Source organism: Xyrauchen texanus, chromosome 14, assembly GCF_025860055.1.
Source record: "Xyrauchen texanus isolate HMW12.3.18 chromosome 14, RBS_HiC_50CHRs, whole genome shotgun sequence".
Taxonomy (NCBI): domain Eukaryota; kingdom Metazoa; phylum Chordata; class Actinopteri; order Cypriniformes; family Catostomidae; genus Xyrauchen; species Xyrauchen texanus.
The window spans coordinates 27,790,467-27,814,497 of NC_068289.1; the positions used below are offsets into that span (position 1 = coordinate 27,790,467).

Below are 24,031 nucleotides of genomic sequence, written 5' to 3' on the forward strand. Positions count from 1 at the left end.
TGCTCGGATGAAGAGAAGTGCTCTAGTTTCACTGTCTAACTAATTTGCTGACATTTTTCTTCCAATACACTCGTGTTATGGCACGAAGTAAGTGCAGCATCTCTGCCAGATCTTTCTTGTATCAGTGCATCCTGACCTTGTAGAACTGATACTGGTAATCAATTTTGTGGCTCTGTTGACACACCATCAGTATGGAAATGTGTAACGATGCAACTTCTCATTAAGGGAAATTACCAGAGCAAAATGTACCAGTATTTTCATAATAGCCGTGTTCACACATGACCTCTAAACTAAAAATTGCAGTAAAAGGTTGCATGTGTGAAAGGGACTATTGTGGTAGACATTCGCATCTGACTACCTCTACAACAACATATCAGTGTCTGATCACTTCCATAGCCTGTCCAGTAGAGGTTAGCAGCGAGATGGCAAATAGAGAGAGCAGTTCAGTCAAAATCAGAGAGCAAATCACTGTCAAGTCTTTAAGGAGAAGCAGCACCAAAACCTAGCATTTCTGACAGAGGTTCAGAATGAGGGTGGAAAATTATCATGTTTTACAAATATACAAATATATTGTGGAAAAAAACTTCACTAATATTATAAGTGAACCTCAAAGAACATATTAAAATAATGAAAGAAGGCATGTAATGGCCCCTTTAAAGTGGTACTATGTAACCTTTTTGTTTGTGCGATCTTGAACTTACATCGACACTTGGTGGTGTGGATGTAGCATCATGCGTTATTCAAACACAATAGTGTAATAATATAATCCCTGAGAGAAAGTGTCCAATATCAAGGTGGTTAAACAGATTATGCAAGTATTTTTCAGCAGGTCAAGTGATCCTGAGATGGCAGCCCCATGAGGGGACCCTCACCATGTAGAATATAACAGCTCTATTAAGGAGTGAGTGAGACATAATATAAAGGCACTAAGAGATGTTTGAAGCTGTTTTTACATACTAACCATTGCGTGCAATTATTTAGACATAGAGGAATAGAGATTGCTTCCATAAAGCAACACTGTAACTTAAGTCTGTACCCGGAGACCTTGGAGAGATGGAGGGGCAGTGGTGGCTCAGAGGTTAAGGCTCTGGGTTACTGACCAGAAGGATGGGGGTTCAGGGGCCTTTGAGCAAGGCTATGTATCATGGCTGACCTGCGTTATGACCTGTGGAAAAAAAGAATTTCATTGTATATGTGCAAATGAATAATGTTTGACAAAACTTAAAAATGCTTCAGAAAGTCCACTGAAATGACTGGAGTCCTCATCTTAAGTGAGTGCTCATAATTGTATACATGTGTCTCAAAATGAATTATTCAAACTTTTTTTTTAATGAGGACAAATTACAGAGTGCACCTTTAAGTTGGTCTTCTAAGCTTGGTCAGTGCCGTGTGTTTCCTGAAGACACAGGGGAGCCAGAGCTCCATACTTGCACGCACGCACGCTCGCTGGAGCTCAAGTAAACGCCTCTCATATGGCTGCTACGGCCACTCCTCCTGGAACAACACCAGTCTATATCCTACAACGCTGTAAATGACACAAATTAAAAAGACTAAAAAGTGATGTGCAACGATTTTAAAGGACTCCAGCTGTATCGCAACTTCACGCGGGAGGCGTTTGTCCGCAGTGCCGTCCGAAGCTTTGGGAGAAGAGAGATATTGCACGCGCTACCTTCAAGCTATTTTGCTGTAGACTCGCACGCCACACGGTTAACTTTCATATGTGGATTATTGAAGCCACCAGACACTTAAACTGGATGTGTTTTTTCGTTAAACAATGATCTCTTGCCTTGGAATACACACTAACATAATTGCTGCGTCTTAAAAGCCATTATTATTGTTTAAGCTGTCCAAATTCGCATGCACGCGCACCTTTTTCTCTTAATAAAGAGTGAGTGAGACATGTGACATTAGTGCACCAGGAGATGTTTGAAGCTGTTTTTACATAATACTAACCATTGCGAGTAATTATTTAGGCATAGAGGAATAGAGGTTGCTTGCACCGTATACACTGTATCTGAAGTCTTTGTCCCCGGAGCCATTGGAGAGATGGAGGGACAGGATGGCAAGGGGAATAATAATGAAACGAACCCAAAGACAGAGAATACATTTGCGCTCTGGTATATGGGCTGGTCATCTCTAGATAGGAGGACCACTCTGCCCATGCTGCCTTGGCTGGTAGCGGAGATCCGGAGGAGAAGTGAGAAGAACGAGTCCGGTCCCGCACAGGCCAGAGAAGTTCAGCTGTGCCTCTCACCTCCTCTGATCCGATGCGTGCCTGCTAGCAGCAACAACCCGTCTGTGTTTATATTCGAGCATAAAGCACAGTTTATATCCAGGTTCATCCACAATAGTCATGACCTCACTTATTTTGCCTACCTTATCAGAAGTCAACCTGAGAACCCTGAGTCTGAGATGGCATGCCATGTGTTCAAGGCATGTGATCCAAACCAGGTATGTACGGTATTGTCATTTTTTTTCTTCACTAAGTAAATTGAGGTAAAATAAATATTCAGGGTTCAATTGACAGCATTTGTGGCATATTTTTCATTACCACAAAAAATAATTTCGCCTGTTCTTTCCTTTTTTGAGGTTACAGTGAGGCATTTCCAATGGAAGTGAATAGGGCCAATTTTGCGAGGGTTTAAAGGCAGAAATATGCAGCTTATAATTCTATATAAGCACTAATATTAATTATTCTGTTTAAACGCATGCAGTATTTGAGATTTTAAGTTGTTTAAATCGTAGTTTTTGCAGTAATTTGACAGTTTTAGTGTCTGTTGCTATTGTATGGTCATGGCAACGAAGTTGTAAAATTGCATATAACTTTAAGCAGAAAAGGAATTAAGCGATTTTATATTAATACTATTTAAGTAGTATATTCATTCACTTCCATTGTAAGTGCTTCACTTTAACCCAGATTTTTTTTTCCTTTTTTTTTTTTTTTTAAAGAAAAGGAGGGACAAGTAGAAACTAGTTTTTTGTGGTAATCAGTATCATGCCACGAATGCTTTTGACTGTGTAAAACCTGTATTGAACATTGTCTTGACCAAGGACAAGAGTCAAAAGTAGCAGTATGATGCATAGCTAAAGAAAATTATGTACTTGTGCTCATTTAAAGCAAAATCTGCTCTTTTATTACTTTGTTACTCCCCTCTTGTTTTACACCCAGAGATTATAATGCACAGTGTTACAGTTTTACAGCGGCAGTGACAATGCACCATGACATCTGGTCCGCATGATTGACAGGTCTTTGTCAGTTGGATACTAGCCAGTATGTAGGGCACTGTTGTGCCAGAGGAATTAGATTTACAGGGCATCATTTAAAGGTGGGTCAGATCAGATCTCTCCTGACACACAGAGAAAGGATTAATCAGTTTTGCTAGACAATACACATTTAGAGTATTGAAATCCTTCCCCATCCCTCTGAGCTCACTGATCTGATGCCTTGAAAACAGAAAGTATGATGCCCTGCAGTTACATCTGTGTTTATTGATTAGACATTGGTTGTAATGTAACCCTAAGATTCTGCTTCAGACCTGTATTTGAGGCACTCATTCAATGCACTTTGTTACTCTGCTCATGGCTAAATGAAAATAAATATACCAGGAAGTGAAGGCACATGGATGTATACATATGCATTGATTTGTTATGCATCTCTTTGTTTCTCTTTGCATTTTAGTGCTGTTTTAATTTCCTGTGGTTATACACAACATAATTGATATAATGTAAAAATAAAAAATCTTTAAGATCTTATGACCATTCCCACAAATCCAAGTATGTTTATTACCAAATTGTCAGGCTCCTGAATACTTTACACTTGCATTATTTGTACTTGAAGTGCATATTAGTTTTTTGTGCAATTTATTGTACATTTTGAAAGGTAAATAAAAATGAACTCAAGCAGTCAGTGAATGTAAGGTAGGGAAAGTTTGTCTTCCTGATGTTGGGTGTGCTAAAAGTGCACGTGGAGCCCCAGAGGCAACATGCATACAAAGCCATCATGTGTTACGCAAGAAAAACTGGCTGGATAGCAACACGTGTTAGATGGACTAAGAGGAATGTGTCTTCACTGACATCTTAAGAGGGGTGCTAGCTTATTTCCAACTAGCACAGTGCACTATATACCCAGTGTTCAGAGCCTGACAACACTGGCATTAAATACAGTATCTAGTCCTAATGCTGCTCAACCAAACCTTTCCAAATGCCAGTGGAGTAACTGCAACTTTTTATGCTGTGTGGCGAGCACTGGTTTGTTATTTATAGCACTTCATTCAATATAGCCAACAAAGTGCAGGGTCAACTAAGTAAGATTTTATTTTCCTTTCATACAGTGTCGCCTTACTGATAGAAATAGAAGGAAAACATTAAGCTGCAAAGTTTTTATGCTGTGGTCAACTATTATCTCTAAGGAAAAAAGCTACGCTGGACTAAGGAAATGTCTGGGGTCCCGCTGATGCATTCTGTTCATTGTTTCTGCAAATTACAATGAGGCCAGGATCATCATAGTATGAAGCAAAAACAATGTTGCACAGGATATAAGTATTTAAAGAAGTGACATCTAAGTTAGAGTTTTAGAATATGGTACAATGTTCCTCTTTGTCCAGCTGCCCTGAATACCTTGGCCTTTCTGACGCCTAAAATTACACTGGTTCATGCCACTCCAATCTACGTCCAGTATTGGGAGGTGACCATTGATATTAATTTCTCATTGTCCTGTCCCAGCTTGCATTGTTTTTTTTGTACTATAGAGAAAGCCAAGTGATACCTATGAGAGGATGACCAAATTCATGTGTAATTTAAAAGTATAGTTATAGGCCAAAAATAAAATTCTCACATCTGACATTTACTCCTCATTATGTTGTTTCAAACATGTATGACATTCTTACTTCCACGGAGCATAAAATAAGATGTTAATCAGAATTTTAGTCACCATTAACTTTCATTGTATCTTTTTTTTATATAATGAAAGTGAATGGTGACTGAGCCTGTCATTCTGGCTATCCTCTCCTTTTGTGTTCCTCTTAGGAAAGAAACCCATACAGGGTTGGCACAACATGAGGGCCATGAATGATGTTCGCTTTTCTCTGCTTCTTGGTTTTTAAGTGATGACTGGTCTTGAGAAGTGCTATAGGCATTGTTTTATCTCAGTTAAATACTTCTAATGCATTTCTATTAACCCTTTAAACATCAAGTGTAAGGTCGGTACATTGAATGCTCGACATTTTCATAAGTTACATTTCTTTATGATATTATGCACATGCATTAAACAATGGCATAAATGGGGCTAGATTTGTTAATATTTAGAAATCAAGGGGTTTGAATTTCATCAGATTTTAGTGGCAGGAACTTTTCATCATATCTCTCTGTGTTAAGTGTCTTATAGAGAATAGGTTTAAAACCAACAGTTTAAACAATTTATCATCCAACTGCTGTAATGCATAAATCGAAGAGATTTATATGCTCAGCTGGTATCAAATCTTTGGTTTCCACTGTGTGACTTACAAAGCTTCAGTCATATACAGTGGCCCCTAAATGCATTTAAACACTAAAGTCACACTTGAAAATGTATGAATTTCATTGCATTTGATTACAACATATCAACCCAAATTACATTTATGTTAAAGATAGAAAGCACAAGCAAAAGATAGAAAGCACAAGCACAATTTTAAAGCAATTTCCTACACAAGCATTTAAATTCTTTAAACAACAGATACTCAAAATTATAAAATCATTCTGGTTGTCAAACTTAGTGGAAAATGTACATACTGGTAGTTAATGTGATGAACCAACATGATTGCACAAATCACATGTTGTTTTCGAGACTTCAAGTACCTATAGGATCAGCCCCAAATGCCGGCTCACAGACAGGCTCCATCTCCTATATTAGACATTTTTGCATGGGTTCCAGTATGTTTAGCTTTCATTGTGGCACGAAACAATTTGCCTTTTGCTGACTAGTCAGGCTGCTTAAACTAGGCATTAAGAATTTTTTGGAAATCTGTTAGTATTCCTGGGAAATTAGTCAATTGTCAGTTAAAAACAAGCAGCCACACCCTTTCTGCTGCTTGCACAAAATCAGCCCTTTTCAAGAGAGGAGTTTGCAAGAACGATTGTGTTTGCTTTTTTTCTCCTGATCTCAATCACTGATTTTCCACAAGTTAGCCATGGGATTTAAATGACATGTTTACATCTAGCAAACCGAAAGAGGTGCAGTAGACGACAATATTTGTTTTCTTTATTTTAAGTCCTGGCCTCCCTATGAAGTTCCTGCAATAATTCCATTATAACAAGTGTAATCTGCTATAAACTGGTGCTTATCCATGCAAAACATGTTCACAGTGCTGTTGCAAGGGATTTGCTATGCAGTTTGGGTTTTCTGGTTGGTTACCAGGGCTTGTCATTAACACCCGCCACATGCAGGTAGAAATCGGCAGTGGCGGGTAACTCCGTCACCCTTACTAGGCAATTTGGTGGGTGGCCACAGCTGGAGCAAAGTTAATTGTATTCGTCTCTCGTTCAGCGATTTATAAGCAGTAAATATGCTTCTCATCAGCGGGGAGTATGAGGCATGGTTTCGCAGCATACATCAGTGTGCTCCAGAGATGGAACCAATGCTTTGGGACAGCGGCAGCAGGCAGAGAATACAAAACTTATGTGACCCATTTGAATTCTACAAAGAACGTTCAAGTAAAAAGTTCTATATGGAGGAATTTTAACATCTCAAACTATAGACAGCCCTGAGATTAAACCGCACTGACGAGGTAAAGAGATAACAGTGCACCCTGAATCAACATTGATTACAAGTTTTATAAAATACACATCATCATCCAAACTAAAATGGTCTTACTGCAGTAACACTAACTGGTAACGACTCGGTTACTAACGTAACCTCGGTTCCCTGAGAGGAGGGAACGACTATTGCGTAAGTAGCTTACGCTATGGGAAAACTCCGTTTCTCGAGAAATATTGAAGTCTTTATGTAAAACGCATTGCAGCTGCACAGCAGACAGTGATGAGCGAGGCAGCTCGGTCATTGGCTGTGCTGCGGCAACTGCTCGAACCAGTGACGGGCGACTTAGAACGTCGCGACCAATGAGGGCGCGTCCGCGATTCGCGACGCTCAGAGCCTGCTGAAATTAGCATATGAGGGCTATATAATGAGCGTCCCGTCACGCCAGTTCTTTTAGGTTCAATCGACTGAAGCTGAACTGACCAAGCACAGACACGGCAGCTTACGCAATAGTCGCTCCTCCTCTCAGGGAACCGAGGTTACGTTAGTAACCGAAGTCGTTCCCTATCGAGAGGTCTCTCCTATTACGTAAGTAGCTTACGCTATGGGAACACCATGTAAAACGCCATGCGTGCTGACTTCACTCTATAAAGCCAGAGGCATGTGCCTGAGCCTTAAAGCAAAGTGATATTCCACGAGCCGCCAGCGGCGAAGCTATATAGTGGGGTATGACAGGGCTCCTTGCCTTCAAGGTGGGCGCTCCTTGTACAAACACAAGCACATATCTCATGTACTGAGCTTCTGTGTACTGGTACGCATAATAAACCCTCTAAGTCGGGTCAGAGACGGACCTTATAAGGGAGGAGATGATGCCCAGCATATACATACTCCAGTTCATTCCACAGTCAGACTGATAGAATGTTGGAATGCAGTGAGGGGACCTGTAGGTTATAAAACCTGATAAATGTCGGACGCAGGCCCAGCCTGTCACCGCACAAATATCTTCAATGGGTATCCCACTCGACCATGCCCACGAGGAGGCCATGCTCCTCGTAGAGTGAGCTCTGACGCCTAAGGGGCATTGAAGGCCCTTGGCTCCATAAGCTAGCGCTATAGCATCCACTATCCAGCGCGATATTCGTTGCTTTGAGACAGCGAGACCCTTAGTTCGGCCGCCAAAGCATATGAATAATTGTTCCGTCTGTCTGAACAGGGCATAACGTTCCAAATATACTCTGAGCGCCCTGACCGGGCAGAGTAAATTTGCATCACCTTCGTCTGCTGAGGACGATAGCGCTGCCAGAGATATCACCTGTGCTCTGAAGGGTGTAGAGAGCACCTTAGGAATATACCCGTGCTTTGGCCTAAGGACAACTCTGCAGTCGTTAGGTCCAAATTCCAGGCAAGCAGCGCTTGATGACAGCGTGCAGGTCGCCCACTCTTTTAACTGAAGCGAGTGCCAGCAAGAGCGTGGTTTTGAGCGAGAGCTGCTTGAGGTGCACGGTTCGGAGAGGTTCGAACGGGGCACCTTTGAGTGCGCCCAGGACCGTGGCCAGATCCCAGATCGGCACTGAAGGTGGGCGAGGAGGGTTCATCCTCCTACGCCTCTTAGGAAACGAACGATCAGATCGCTTTTTCCTAATGAATGTCCTTTATCAGGATTGTGTGACGCCGCTATGGCAGCCACATAGACTTTGAGCGTGGAGGGTGTGCGGCCCGCCTCCAGCAGCTCCTGCAAAAGGCGAGTACACTTGGTATCTCGCGACGCTTTGGGATTCAAGCTCTTGGTATCACACCAGTCACTGAACACTTTCCACTTTCGGGCATACAAGCCTCGTAGAGGGGCTCGCGCCTCAGTAATGGTTTTCAGAACTCCACTGGGGAGGTTCTCGGGAACCCGTTGAGGGGCCATGCATGGAGGGCCCACAGATTGGGGCGGGGATGAAGAATCATCCCGCTGGCCTGTCCGAGGAGGTCTTGCCTCAGCGGAATCGGCCATGGGGCAGATTGCATCATCTGTACCAGCTCTGGAAACCACGTCTGGTTTTTCCAGAGTGGGGCTACCAGAGCACTGCACATTTCACCTCCCTGATCCGACTGATGACCTGAGGCAGCATCGCGATTGGGGGAAAAGCATACAAGGGGCGGCTCGGCCAAACTTGGGCGAGCGCGTCCGTGCTTTTTGAGAAGAAGAGAGGGCAGTGCGCGTTTTCCTTGGAGGCGAAGAGGTCGACCTCTGCCTCACCAAAGGTTCGCCATAACCACTGAACCGTCAGAGGGTGGAGAGACCATTCTCCTGGGAGAACTTTGTCTCTGGATAGCATGTCCGCTCCTTGGTTCAGGACGCCTGGCACGTGCGCTGCCCTTAGCGAGCGCAGGTGGTGTTGTGACCATAGGATGAGCTCCCTGGCCATAGAGTGCAGGGAGCTCGACCTGAGTCCACCTTGGCGATTTATATACTGAAACCACCGTCATGTTGTCCGCTCGGACCAGGACGTGTTCGCTTTGCAGGTACGGAAGCAGGGCTCTGAGAGCCAAGGCGACCGCTTTCATTTCCAGACAGTTTATGTGTAGGCGCTTTTCCGGGTTTGACCAAAAGCCGGAAACAGGCCTGCCCTTGTAAAGGGCCCCCCATCCTATTTTGGAGGCATCTGTCATGATCATTTTCCTCCGCGTATTCACGCCCAGACTCACGCCGGTTTGATACCAGTTTATGGCTTTCCAGGGCGTCAGGGCTTTTATACAGCCGTGATTCGCTCTGATCAAAAAGTGGCCCGAGCGCCACGCGTGAGTGGGGACTCAGCTCTTGAGCCAGCGCTGGAGAGGACGCATGTGCAACAATCCTAGCTGGAGTACAGCTGATGCCGAGGCCATGAGACCGAGCATTCTCTGAAATCGTTTGACGGGGCGTGCGCTGCCGTTCTGAACGATGTTGCAAGGCGTTGAATAGAGAGCGCGCTCTGATGAGAGGCGCGCTGTCATCTGCACTGAGTCTAGCACTATTCCCAGAAAAGAAATATTCTGGCTGGGGGATAGCACGCTCTTTGCAAAATTGATTCTCAGACCCAGGCATTGTAAATGGCTCATAGTCCAAGATCTGTGTGTCATTAACTGAACCTCTGATTGTGCTATGATTAGCCAATCGTCGAGGTAATTCAGTATCCGCACTCCCGCTGTCTCAGGGGAAAGTGCCGCGTCCATACATTTCGTGAATGTACGGGGGCCAATGATAGGTCGAATGGTAGTACTGTGTACTGGTATGACTGTCCCTCAAAACGAATCTCAGAAAGGGCCTGTGGTGTGGCGCTATCGAGATGTGAAAGTAAGCGTCTTTCAAATCCACTGATAGAAACCAATCCCCGGGCGAACTTGCGCGAGGATATGTTTGGTTGTTAACATTCTGAACGAGCGAATCATTAACGCTTTGTTCAGATGTCTGAGATCCAGGATGGGGCGAAGGCCACCGTCCTTTTTCCGGACGAGAAAATAGCGGCTGTAAAAACCCTCCTCGCTCAAAGAGGGAGGAACAGTTTCTATAGCGCCCTTCTCTATCAGTTTGAGCACCTCGGTGCGTAGAACATGTGACACATCTTTCCTCACTTTCGTCTCGACCACCGCTGAAAAGCGGGGTGGTCTGCGAGCGAATTGAAGTGAGTATCCGTGTTTTATTATGTTCAAAACCCATTTCGGCATGTCAGGGATTTTTTCCCAGGCTTCTGCTCGCACAGATATGGGCTGAATGCCAGCTGGGGGCGTGTCGCAAAGAATCTACGGCTCTCAGAGGCGCAGGTGTGTGCTGAGCAGCCATATTGAGTGCCGAGTGCAGAGGTGGGTGTGAGAGTACAGGCACATGCGCTATTTCCGAAATGCTCACAGCATGAGTCGGAGAGGTGCTTGAAACTGTATGAACAGTTTTTTGAAGTGGGGGTGCATTCATCATTATGGGCAGGCGCGCCACATTCATAAAGCTTTCCGCATTTAGCGGGGAGTTTCTTAGCTCGCGCATTGCATCTGTGATGTTTGCGGCATAGCTGTTTGAAACTGTGTGGGTAGCTGTGTGTAGGGGTGCGTGCAATACGGCAGGCACACGCGCTACACTTATAGCACTTCCCGTTTTTACTGGGGAAGTGTTTATAACTGTGGGAACAGTGCTTGTGTGTAGTGGTGCATACATGACAATAGGCACACAAACTACATTTTTGAGACATCCAGCCTGAGCTGGGGAGGTTTTTGGCACTGTTTGGACAGTATTGATATGTGGGAATGTGCACTTTAGTGTGGACATGTGAACCCTTAGTGACACAGGCAGAAAATGACTCTTTTGGTGATTTCTGTGTGTCGCCGTGAAAACGGCGTTTGATTGCAGGTGAGCAAGTTTTATGACTGGCCCATTGACTGCTGTATAGACATTTCCAGCCGCCTGTAAGGGGACTGGGTAATGTTTTAAATGTTTGCGAGGGAGCGGTCCGGCATTTGCAAGACACGTACTCCCTCTCTTCCTGCTGCTAGGAAGACTTACGATGCTCTGTGTTGAGGGTGATTCTGGGTCGAGGGCCTCGTTGCTCCTGCGGCATTCTTCGGCCAGCGGAACGCGAGCGGCGTCGAGCGTCCTTTTCAGGTCTGCTCTTCGGCTGGGAGACGGGCGGCTCTGCCCTGGCTCGCTGCTGCTGCTGGGGCGGTTTTTGAGATGAGCTGGAGCACTTAGGCAGGAAGTGATGCATAGCTTGTGAATCCTTCCGCGCCTCAGTGAAGCGCTCCGTGAAATCTCTCACTGTAGGTCCGAACAGGCCGCTCGGAGTGACAGGTGCGTCAAGGAAGGGTGCCTTATCCGCGTCCTTCATCTCCGTTAGCGTTAGCCACAGGTGGCGCTCAAGGACGATCAAATTAGCCATGGCCCGGCCAATGGATTGGGCGGTGGCCTTTGTGGCTCGCAGAGCTACGTCCGTAGCACTGCGCAGGTCCTTAAAAGCGTTGGGTTCAGGTCCAGACTCGTCCATAGAGCGGAGAAGTTTGGCCTGAAACACTTGTAGAACCGCCATCGAATGCAGCGCTGACGCAGCTTGACCGGCGGCGGCGTATGCGCGACCGGTGAGAGCTGATGTGGTTCTGCACGGCTTCGATGGGTGAGAAGCTCTGGCCTTCCATCCAGCGGTGGAGGGTGGGCATAGATGGTTGGCCACAGTGTCCTCTAGGGGCAGAGTTGCCTTGTAGCCTCTTTCTCTCGCGCCGTCCACTGAGGAGAGCGAAGAAGAGAAAGAGGCTTTAGGCGAGCCGAGTGCGGGGCTTTCCACGACTTCGTGAGCTCGTCGTACACCTCAGGGAAGAAAGGAGAGGGTCTCTGTCGGGAGGCCTGCCGGCGCCCCTGCAGGAACCACTCATCCAGCCGGCTGCGGGCGGGTTCTTCCGGAGAAGACCAGTCGAGCCCGAGGTCTTCCACGGCCTTAGACAGGATACGGACGATCTCCGAGTCCATGCTGGTGCCCGCGCTCGTGTCCGCTGATGCCGATGGCGCGGGGTCGAACGAGCCCGGCCAGTCGTCGGATGCAGCGTCAAGAGAGAGGCTGTCATCCTTTCCGTCGTCGTCCCCTGATGTGCCGAACGAGACGAGACCCACCGCTTTGTTGGAGGGGTGCAGGTCCGTTCTCGCGAAATGGACCGGCGGCGGGGAGACATCTGGTAGTGGTGATGCCCGCGGGGACTGAGCCGGCGTGACATCACCAGAGTCGGGGTGCTCTGGCAGCCTCTGTGAGCGGCGCTTTTTCTTGCGCGGCTCGAACAGAGGTGGCAGCACGGGGGCAGCCGGCTCGCTTGCGGTGAAAACGGCAAAGCGAGTCCGCCCTGAATGAGTGCAGCTTCTGCGTGGTCCAGACCCAGGCAGCGAGTGCAGATGATGTGCCGATCTCCGTCGGAAAGAGGGCCTCTGCACGAGGCGCAGGCTGAAGGCATTTGAAACAACGCCTGGAAAATAACTCTTTTACTTTCTTAAAAAGCGTCGCGGGGGCGAACGCTTGTTCAGTAAAAGGATATGCGATGCGCGCTGGATGGCGTAGCAGAAGGCTTCGAAGGCGGCTGAAGATGCCGGCGTCCTCTCAGCAGTCCCGCTGTTAGCTTGTCCACGGCGGCGAAAGACTCCAAAAATCCGGAGGATCCAGCGAAGAGAAGGTCTTCGCTGAAGGAGATTAAATCTAAAAGAACTGGCGTGACGGGACGCTCAATATATAGCCCTCATATGCTAATTTCAGCAGGCTCTGAGCACGCGAATGCGGGACGCGCCCTCATTGGTCGCGTGTTCTAAGTCGCTCCGTCACTGGTTCGAGCAGTTGCCGCAGCACAGCCAATGACCGAGCTGCCTCGCTCATCACTGTCTGCTGTGCAGCTGCAATGCGTTTTACATAAAGACTTCAATATTTCTCGAGAAACTGAGTTTTCCCATAGCGTAAGCTACTTACGCAATAGGAGCGACCTCTCGATAGGGAACTGGTATTGATGCATATTAAATTGATTAGGGTGAATCTAGCGAATCTATATCTAATAATAATTCATCATTCAGTCACCTTTATTTGTTGCAATGGAAAAAAATAAATAAAAATTAATGTATTTTTCCCATTCATGGAAAAAGATGCAATGAAAGTAAATATTTTTTAAGAGTTTAAGCCACTTAACATATACATTTTATTATCCATGTTGTACTCCATGGAATTAGTAACTCTGAAAGTTGTAGTTAAAGGTTTCTAAACATGTTTAGGCTCTTAGTTTTCCATAACAAATGCTATTGTTGATTTTTTAGGAAGAATATCTGCCTAACCACAGTAATGTAAAGCCAACCAACGTCTTACCTGTGGCAATGGACTTTTAATTTCAAATGCCACTTTAAAAAAATGGAAGAACAATAGTAAACTTTCATATAGGCAAGTACAATATAGAATGATAAAGGGGTTCAAATCTGGAATTACATAGACTAATGGGCAAAATATTGACAAAGTTAACTGGTCATGTTTGCCTTTAGATATTCTAAGAGATTACTTAAATCATTAGGGTTGTGTCCTGCTGGACTCATATAATTCTTGTTCAAATAAAATGTAAAAAAAAATCAAAAAACAAAATGCAATGAATGGGGAATTTTGGCCAGTGAAAATACTGAGTGGCTAGTCACTTTGAAATACCAATAGCCACAGTGGCCGGTTAGCCAAAAAGGTAATGTTAAGCTCTGGTGGTTACTAAAGAGTTTCTAGCTGGTTGCTTGCCACCTAAGTAAAAACTGATATAATGATATTCTGGTCCCTATAGCTCCATCATTGTACGTCTGTGGGATTTTTCCCATTTCATTGTATGCTATGTGACAATTGAAGAATGTCTTAGAGCACTCCTCTCTTTAACAACCCACACCCACTCTCTGTTGCACAAATCATGCAAGTTATGGACAAATTAAACACCAAAGTTTAATTTTAAGGGTTTAGGGCATTGTTAATCCCTAACGCAAAGTAAGAGCAATAGCAATAGTGATGCTACCTTAGCAAGCACCATAAATAATAACAGTGGGCACAACATCTGCTCAAAAGAAAAGATGATTATGGTTTGCAATGAAACATTTATTTATCTTTTTGCCAATTCAATTGGGAAATCAGTATGTCAGATGTCTGTTGCAGTCTCATCTTGCCTCTTTTGTGAATGTTTTCATGGGATCAAACAGACTCATTTGTATTTTTGGAAAAGTTTGACAAGTGTGCACAGCGTGGAGTTATGTTTGGCATAGTCTCTATAACTGCCTTTAGCAAGTAATCTATTTGACCTTGCTATGGCGCCTTGTATTTTAATGCAGCCATTCTGTGGCCATTACAAGGCATTTGTTCTTGGCAGATTCGACTTGAATCTTTTGTAAGCCACTGCTTTTTACTCTGTGTGCACTGTGCAACATACTAAAGCAGGGTTTTTTAAGCAAAGTATTAGCTCACCCAAAAATAAAAATTCTATCATCATTTACTTACCCTCATGCCATCCCAGATTTATGACATCCTTTTTTCTGAAGAATACAAATAAAGTTTTTTAGAAGAATACCTCTGTAATCCGTACAGTGCAAGTGAATGGTGATCAGACCTGCAAAGCTCCAAAAAGCAAATAAAGTCAGCATAAAAGTAATCCATACTACTCCAGTGGTTTAATCAATGTCTTCTGAAACGAACCAGTTGGTTATTGACGAGAATAGACCAAAATGGAACTCTTTTTTTCACCGTACATCTTGACAGTATTCTCCTTGGTGATCATGATTTCAAGCTTAATTAGCTTCCTATAGCTCCATCTAGCGCTTTGCACATGCGTCAAGTGCAAGTGTACTCAAGCTTGAAATCATGATCGTACCTATAGACTGCAACGATGGATTTACGGTGAAGGACTTTAATTTTTGCCTGTTCTCACCCAAAACCAACTGGATCGCTTCAGAAGACATTGATTAAACTACTGGAGTAGTATGGATTACTTTTATGCTGACTTTATGTCCTTTTTGGAGTTTCAAAATTCTGATCACCATTCACTTGCATTGAATTACAGAGCTGAAATATTCTTCTAAAAATCTTTGTTTGTGTTCTGCAGAAGAAATACAGTCATATGCATCTGGGATGGTATGAGAGTGAATGATGAGAGAATTTACATTTTTGGGTGATCTATCCCTTTATAGTCCTTTGAACGATTTTTGAACCCCACGATGTGGGTTTATGTTTTCTCTTTTAATCTAATGTAATTTTAAGTGTGACCATGGTTTAAGGAGGGTGTACCTGTATGCTCGATTGGAAATCTCAAGTATTAATAGTGATGTTTTCCTTATTACATGACGTGTTGTTCTGAAAGCAATTATAAACCAATGAAACACAGAATGTGTAGACTGTCATCCGTGCAGCCTGTCTGAAGCAAAGTGGGTGCGTTTACTTGCTCAATTAACCGAAAGTGAAGTGCTGCCGGCTTGTGATGCACGAATGGTTTGCACACACTGCACAAGTCTGTTGGGTACACTGCAGTCTCATCACATTTTTACTTTTTGTTTAGCCTCCCATTCAGCTCATGACAACATGCTGCATGATCACAAGGAAGGATTACATCAAAATGTAGATTGGAATGAATGTGCGTAATTTCATATAAATAAAATAGTCTACTCCTGTCTTGCCGTTGCTGGCATGCTAATTATTACACTTTTGCGTGCCATAGGTCGCCAACATCTGTGTTTGAGTATCGTTCTTTTTTCTTTACTTCTGTTTTCTTTATTTTTGATCCTCGATCGTATCTTCAGGGATTAACTGTTGCAATAGCTAAAAATTTAGACTCACTGCTGGCTTATGGTAGTCATATAGAACAAGCCAGTCAGACGTGCTATTCCAGTGTAGCCTGAGCTGATCTGATGTTTGTTTAATGTCTGTGGCCCTGCTTTTCAGTCTCCCCCCTCATTTTTGAAGAAGGCCTCTAGTCTTATTGGCACCTGACCCAATTCTGTCACCAGATTCCTTTTTGCATGATCTCAACAAGACATGTATTGCATAATACAAATCAGTCTTACTTATCATTTCCTTAACCTTGTACACACTTGATTCAGAGTAATGTTTAAAGATATCAAAGCTGCAATTGAAGCCTTTAGCTTTTTAGTCATCAATGCCTTTAGATTTTTAGTCATAATTTATTACAGTACATCAGATTTTCTGAAACAGTAAATGTACCAGTTTTAAACACAAGTACCCTATTTCAATATATTTCCTGCTAATGTATAGACAAATGTTCTATTATATATAATAATAGATCTGCCTTTCTTAGCCGATCAAGTTTCATTCTAAATGGCCAATTATATTGGATCAGATGACAGAGTATAGGCCTATCTGAATTATATCCATTTGGCTTCTTTAATGTATGCTCTTGTTGCTTAGCCATTTATTTTTTGTAACTTTGTCTGTTCACTTGGTTTATGTATTATTGGGTCCTAAATTTCTCCTCCAGGGGTTTATCTAGTTAGTAATGCAACCCTCATTTCTCCCTGCAAAAGTATAACATGATAAATTTACCTTTTGAATGGGAGTGGTGTCCTTGTTTGCCCTACAGTGTGTTATATAGAATTTTAATTGATGAAATAATACCGTACCCTCTTCCCCAGGTGCCTGAGGTTATTAGCAGCATTAGACAGGTGTCCAAGGCTGCTCTTAAGGAGGGAAGCAAGCCCAAGCAAGAGACTGAGGAGTCTTTCTACAACTCTCAGAAGTTTGAGGTGCTTTACTGTGGAAAAGTGACAGTCAACTGCAAGAAAGCACCCTCTACGCTGATTGACGACTGTATCGACAAATTCCGTCAGCATGAGATTGAACGCAAACGCCAGCGGCTCCTCAGTGGCCAGCGTAGCTCTACTGAGGCCCCTGTGGATTTCATCATAGGGGACGACCCTTTGAGTTCCTCCCTCTGTGAAGTTGACGAACCTGAACCCGAGCCCAGCTTGACTGAGGAGGAGCTGCCTGAGGTGGGCAATGAGAAACTGGACTTGACGAGCGCTTCCAGTGTGGGTAGCCTGCGAGGGGCCTTTCCTGAATGCATCTTGGAGGACTCAGGTTTCGGGGAGCAACAGGAGTTTCGTACGCGCTGTAATAGCCTGGCCAGTAACCTGCAGAAACGGTCCAGAGAGGCAGCGTGCAAGGGGTCGACTCGCAGGAGACATGCTAGTGCACCCAATAATGTGCAGCCGTCAGATGCTGACAAGAATCGTACAATGCTGTTCCAGGTACAACTTCCAGGTCCAAAATACTGATACACATGGTGTTTGTTTAATGCTGTGATTTCATTCATTTAAAGGTGCACAATTTTGTATTTTTTGTCTTGAACCTACTGACACCTAGTGCCATGGATACAGCCTTAAACAAAAGCAGTTTTCAGTTATTTACGGTATATCATTGTGTTCACTGTCAACCATGATTAATTTATTTAGCAAGCAGTCTAATAATATGGTGGTTACTGCGATAATCGATATTCCTGTGGTCATGGGATCTCGACATGTCAGCCCCCATGGGGCTACCTTCTCCATGTAAAATTAAACTTGAGTGTACATGATTTTTTACGTATTTGTCAAAAAACGAATTTTGTTATATGTACAACTTTTAAAATGAGGGAAGAATTGAGTGCACAGGAAAGCAGGCTTATGCATGCAAATGTCTTCTGTAAAAAAAAAAAAGAAAATCTTGGTTATTTGCATGCATGACAGTCATGAACTCAAGCTCAGGGCATTTTCCTTTAAACAGTTTTCAAAGAGAGCTGTCACAAAGGTCAGTGGTTTAGAAATCACTTCCTGCCTTTTGTGACCTTGGTGATATAAGCTATGATTATTTTGATGCAAATGCAGCTCTCAGAAACCACTATGGGTGTCATGAGACAGTTATTATGAGATATTTATCTTGTGTGTTTGTTTTTGCTGCTTCCTTTTCCATAAGCAAAATGTGCAATGAAACCAATCTGTTGTGCAGGTTGGACGATTTGAAGTAAATCTCATCAGCCCCGACACCAAAACTGTTGTTCTAGAGAAGAATTTTAAGGACATCTCCTCCTGTTCACAGGTTTGTGTGTGCAAGGTTTAGTCCTGTAGGTTTGTTAGATGTTAGGGATAATCTCATTCCCCGTCTTTAATGTCATACACCTCATGTGCCTAGCAACGTGATGACTTGTATCAGTCCAGATTTATTAAGTATTTTACTTCTGTAGGTGACATTTTTCAACAAAAAAGACCTTTCAAACACTATCTTATACATGTAACATATTTTCACATACATATAATGATACTGAATGCAACAGCAATAATATTCATAAAAGAATAAAGCTACTCAAGGCCTGATTTTCCAGGATTTTAGCATGAGGTGTTTTTAGACATGATGCAAAGAATCCGTGATTTTAACCATGGAAAAACTACTCTTAACACGCAGTCTCGAGTGGAGTGTTTGTGGATTGAATTCAGAATGAGAGCTTTCTGTTTTATAAAATGAACTTTTTACTTTACTTTGTGTTGTTAGATTGTGCTGGTACATTGTGACATGCAGTTATTGCGACACACTATGTGATTAATTATGAGGTAATTTACCACTTTTTTATGCCTACAGGGAGTTAAACAGACAGATCACTTTGGCTTTATTTGCTGGGATGTGGAGGAGTTGGGCCAAAGCCAGTATGTGTGTTATGTGTTCCAGTGCGCTACTGATTCTTTGGTGAGTCTTGACTCGCCTGCAGCACCTGTTCTTACCACACTCATCAATTATTTATTATAAGGTACAATGGAAAGAATGGCCCTCTCTTACCTATCATGTGGACCTTACCTTTGACATTCTGATTTGTCTGCCCATTTAATTCCACACAGAGGACAAATAGGATTAGACATGTGGTGCACATAATATACATATGTCTACAGTTCCATTATAAAACTGATGTAGAGGATTTGTATGTTGTATATGTAAGCATGTTTGCAGCTACCAGTGAAAATATTTTTTATTTATTCCTTTGTTTGTAAAAATAAGTCTACAGTAATGCAATAACAATGGAATAATAAGGGCCAAATGTGCACCACCACAAATAAAGGATTACAAAAATTATGTATGAGAGAGTATAACCATAACTCTTAAACATTACATATGATAGCACAAGACTGGTATGATATACTGTAATTACCAAGCTTACCCAGCTGACCTGAAACATCCTGCTGGACAACAACCTGTTTGGCTTCAGAATCGGGCACTCAAACTGCCTTGTCACCAATGCTCTGAGGCTTGCGAGAGCAGCATCCAAATCGTCTGTTCTCATTCTGCTGAATCTGTCTGCTGCTTTTGATACAGTTAACCACCAGATCCTCTTTTCCAACCTCTCGAAAGTGGGCTTCACAGGAACCTCACTCCAATGCTTTCACAGGTAGGTCCTTCATGGTGTCTTGAATCTGAGCAGTGTTCAAGTCACACAGACTGGGGTACCTCAGGGTTCTTTTCTTGGGCCCCTCCTCTTCTCCCTATACATGACATCAATGGGATCTGCAATTAAGGCACATGACTTTTCCTATCGTTGCTATTTCAATGACACACAACTCTACCTCTCATTCCAGCCTGATGATATTATGGTAGCGGCACAGATCTCAGACTGCCTGGTAGACATCTCTTGCTGGATTAAGGAAAAAAAAAAAACACCAACTCAGCCTAGCAAAGATGGAGCTTCTTGTTGTTCCAGCAAGCCCAGCTATACAACATAACTTCAACATTCAGCTTGACTCGTCAAAAATTACACCATCTTGAAAAGCCAGAAATCTTGGGATCGTGTTTGAATATTAGTTTAACTTTTAGAAAAGGACCACATAGAAAAGACTGATCATGTAAATATGCACTGTACAATATTATTAAATTCAGACCTTTTCTATTGGATCATGCTACAACAGTTATTTTCCAAGATCTTGTCATATCTAGACTGGACTACTGTAATGCTCTTCTGGCAGGACCTCCTGCATATAGAGTTAAACCTCTGCAATTGATTCAGAATGTGTCGCAGCAGTGCGTTTGGTTTTCAACGAGCCCAAGAGAGCACATGCCAAGCCTCTCTTCATCAAACTACACTAGCTGCCAATTTTTGCTCGCATCAAGTTTAAGGTATTGATGCTTGCTTACATAACAGCCACTGGTTCTGCACTCCCCTATCTACACTCACTACTTCGAGTCTATGTGCACTCCAGAAGCATCCAATCTGCAATTTAATGCAGCCTCTTGGTGCCATCTCTCAGAGGCACAAAATCGCTTTCACTTCCACTGTTCCTCGCTGGTGGATCAACCTTCCTTCTCTGAGCAATTTGAATGAAACTTTTTATTGCTGCACTTCTCATTATATTGCCTCCTCATGATGAATCACATTTTCCGTATTCCTTATGTGTAAATTACTTTGGATAAAAGCATCTGCTAAATTAATGAATGAAAAAGTGGTCTGTGCAAATATATAATCTAATCTTTCAACACATGTCATGACCATGTAAGGTCAGTAAACCTGGTAACTTCTTCGTGACATGTGCAAGAATACTAAAAATGGACATGGAGTAACAATCATAAGGATATTTTTAAATTCAGTGAACTTCACCCACAGAATTGTCAAAATGTAAAACCAGAAGTTCATCTTTCTAGAAAAGTAAAAAAAAAAAAAAAATTATGATTTTGACAAATTTACAGATCAAGTAAACCTTAAAGATGATTTTTTTTTTTTAAATGTCCCAAAATTGTTTATTCGTCTTAGGTGGATGAAGTAATGCTCACCCTGAAACAAGCCTTCAGCACAGCAGCAGCAATGCAGAGCTCCAAGAACCAAATCAAACTGTGCGAGGCTTGTCCAATGCACGACCTACACAAGCTCTGCGAGAGGATTGAAGGTACAGCCCGCAGCTTCCTGCAGCTCACTCAATGTACTCATCCCAGTTTTAGCACAACATTCCAGTTTGTTTCTCTCTCTCGATGTCCCAGGCTTGTATCCGCCTAGGGCAAAACTAGCCATTCAGAAGTACCTGTCCCAACTGAGTGACAATGAGCAAGTCAACATTTTCGAGAGGGTGCAGGTAGGCAAAACAAAGTAACTAAAAATACAGTATCATTCAAAATTGTTTTATTTAAAATCTACACACACTGAGCACTTTATTAGGAACACTATGGTCTTAATAATGTGCCCAACGTGGTCTTCTGCTGTTGTAGACCATCCGCATTAAGGTTTGACTTTTTGTGCATTCTGAGATGATTTCTGCTCATTACAATTGTACAGAGTGGTTATCTGATTTACCATAGCCTTTCTGTCAGTTCAAACCAGTCTGGCCATTCTCCATTAGACTTTTCTCATCAACAAGGCGTTTCCATCCAAATAACTGCTACAAATAACTCACTGGATGTTTTTGGAACCATTCAGAGAAAATTCTTAGACACTTGTGTGTGTGAAAATCCCAGAAGATCAGCGGTTACAGAAAAATTCAAACCAGCCCATCTGGCACCAGCAATCATGCCACACATTTTTCCCCATTCTGATGGTTGATGTGAACATTAACTGAAGTGCCTGTCCCATATCTGAATTTTATTCATTGCACTGCTGCAACACAATTGGCTGATTAGATAATTGCATCAATATAAGGTGTACAGGTGTTCCTAATAAACATCTCAGTAAGTGTAATTTAATCCTTCAAATAAACTAAATTCTGCGATTTTAACATCTTTTGAAGATTCTCAGATAATGTTGGGATAACATGGATCATTATGTTTTTGTATACTGTAAACTTGTGGAGTCCAGCTCGAGGGCATGCTGTCATTAAAGCAAAGGGAAATATAAAAAAATATTAGGAATATTAGAAATATTTTCAACTTTGAAATTGTTATGCCGATAATATAATTTAGAAGGGGAAAAAAAATTAATAAATAGAAATTTTTTTTAACTATAAGTATTTTCACAAGCAGGGAATAAAAACGGTTCAAGGAACAAAAACCAAAAACGAACAACGGGATTTTCAATTGTTCTGGAGTGAAAACTTAAATGTTAAATGCTGGCAACCGGTTAATTTTGTTTTGATAATTTTTTCATGAAACTAAAGGCCAAAGGTTTTATCGCAGTCAATTTCTGGAACTACACCACTTCATGTTGACAGGAAAAATCAAACATGCTTTGATCCTGTTGAAACCTGATGAAAACTGCTGCATCACACATTTCTTTGCCTAATTGTGGATGTCGCTGTAACATTTGGTGTCCTGGAGTGGAGGAGATGCAGGAGTAGGACATTTAAATCCTTTAATTATATTAACCGGAGTAGAACAAACACTGGAGTGGAAACAAATGCTGGAGTGGACTGACAACCAATGATCAAAACTAGAAGGTATATATACACACAGGGAACTTAATGAGGGAATGGCATACAGGTAGGATAACGAGGAAGTGATCAGGGCAGTGGATTCTGGGAAACGTAGTGCAGGAGAAAACTTCAAAATAAGAGTCCTTGAACATGGTGGAGACAAACTGTAACATTAACCTGGGAGTTGGCCTCAGGGCAAGGACTGGGTCTAGGGGCCTGGGAATTGGCCACAGGGCAAGGACTGGGTCTGGAGGCCTGGGAGTTGGCCACAGGGCAAGGACTGGGTCTGGAGGCCTGGGCGTTGGCCACAGGGCAAGGACTGGGTCTGGAGGCCTGGGCGTTGGCCACAGGGCAAGGACTGGGTCTGGAGGCCTGGGCGTTGGCCACAGGGCAAGGACTGGGTCTGGAGGCCTGGGCGTTGGCCACAGACTGGGGGCGGAGCCGAGGAAGACACATATGGCGGAGCCGAGGAAGACACATAGGGCGGAGCCGAGGAAGACACATAGGGCGGAGCCGAGGAAGACACATAGGGCGGAGCGCTCTGGGGAGAAGGTGCCCTCTTCCTTCTCTTTCTCCTTCGGCCAGCAGGGAGCGTGGTTACGTGGACGGTCGAGGCTACAGGCGCTGGCTCTGGGACGGTCGAGGCTACAGGCGCTGGCTGTGGCAGGGAATCGACCACTGGAAACAGAATAGGATTAGGGGAGTTGCATGGAGTGGAATTAACTTGGAGACCGAGGGCGAGGAAGGAGTCATGGAAGCTGGGGCCGAGGAAGGCTTGGAGTTCCCGTCATAACCCTCTAGGTGAGGAGAGAAAATTGGGAGATGAGTTACATTGGAGAAGGAGTGTAGTGAGGGTAAATGGAGGATCAGAGTGGCAGCAACATACTCAACCAGGGAGAGATTCCCCACCTCAGGAAGCACGGTTGCTTGATAGAAATTTAACCCCATACCATACATGGGCTTGAAGTACTTATCTGAAAAGTCTGCAGTAGCAGCGAGGTGAAGGAACCTGGTTGAATATTCCAGTAGGGGAAGATCCTGCCTGAAAAGCTCCAGGAAAAAAGCCGTTGGCTCCATGCTCATGTGAGCATAGATGAAGTGAATCCGTAATCCTTAGTATGGGCCAGTCTTTCTGTAACATTTGGTGTCCTGGCGTGGAACAGAGGAGATGCAGGAGTAGAAACTTTAAATCCTTTAATTATATTAACTGGAGTGGAAACAAACATTAAATTCAAACATTACCGTTCAAGGACTGACAACCAATGAGCAAAACTAGAAGGTAATATACACAGGGAACTTAATGAGGGAATGGCATACAGGTGGTGATAACGAGGAAGTGATCAGGCCAGTGGATTCTGGGAAACATAGTGCAGGAGAAAACTTCAAAATAAGAGTCCTTGAACATGGTGGAGACAAACTGTGACAGTCGCATTCTCAGAATGAAGACCTTTTTAACAACT

At 43.4% G+C, this 24,031-nt stretch overlaps 1 protein-coding gene across 4 annotated transcripts in view; it reads left to right on the top strand.

Moving 5' to 3' along the window:
• The first annotated feature begins 1,470 nt into the window (after positions 1–1,470).
• The window catches only part of tbc1d4 (TBC1 domain family, member 4), a 58,265-nt gene continuing 35,704 nt past the window's right edge, over positions 1,471–24,031 (top strand). For 2 of the 4 annotated variants that reach the window (XM_052142466.1, XM_052142468.1), the window contains exons 1-6: positions 1,471–2,451; positions 16,857–17,471; positions 18,208–18,297; positions 18,835–18,939; positions 20,987–21,119; positions 21,211–21,302. In XM_052142466.1, coding sequence (XP_051998426.1) covers positions 2,047–2,451; positions 16,857–17,471; positions 18,208–18,297; positions 18,835–18,939; positions 20,987–21,119; positions 21,211–21,302 — 1,440 coding nt within the window. In that variant the 5' untranslated portion in view covers positions 1,471–2,046. The remainder of the gene's footprint in view (positions 2,452–16,856; positions 17,472–18,207; positions 18,298–18,834; positions 18,940–20,986; positions 21,120–21,210; positions 21,303–24,031) is intronic. The other 2 variants (XM_052142464.1, XM_052142465.1) reach the window with 1 other exon arrangement.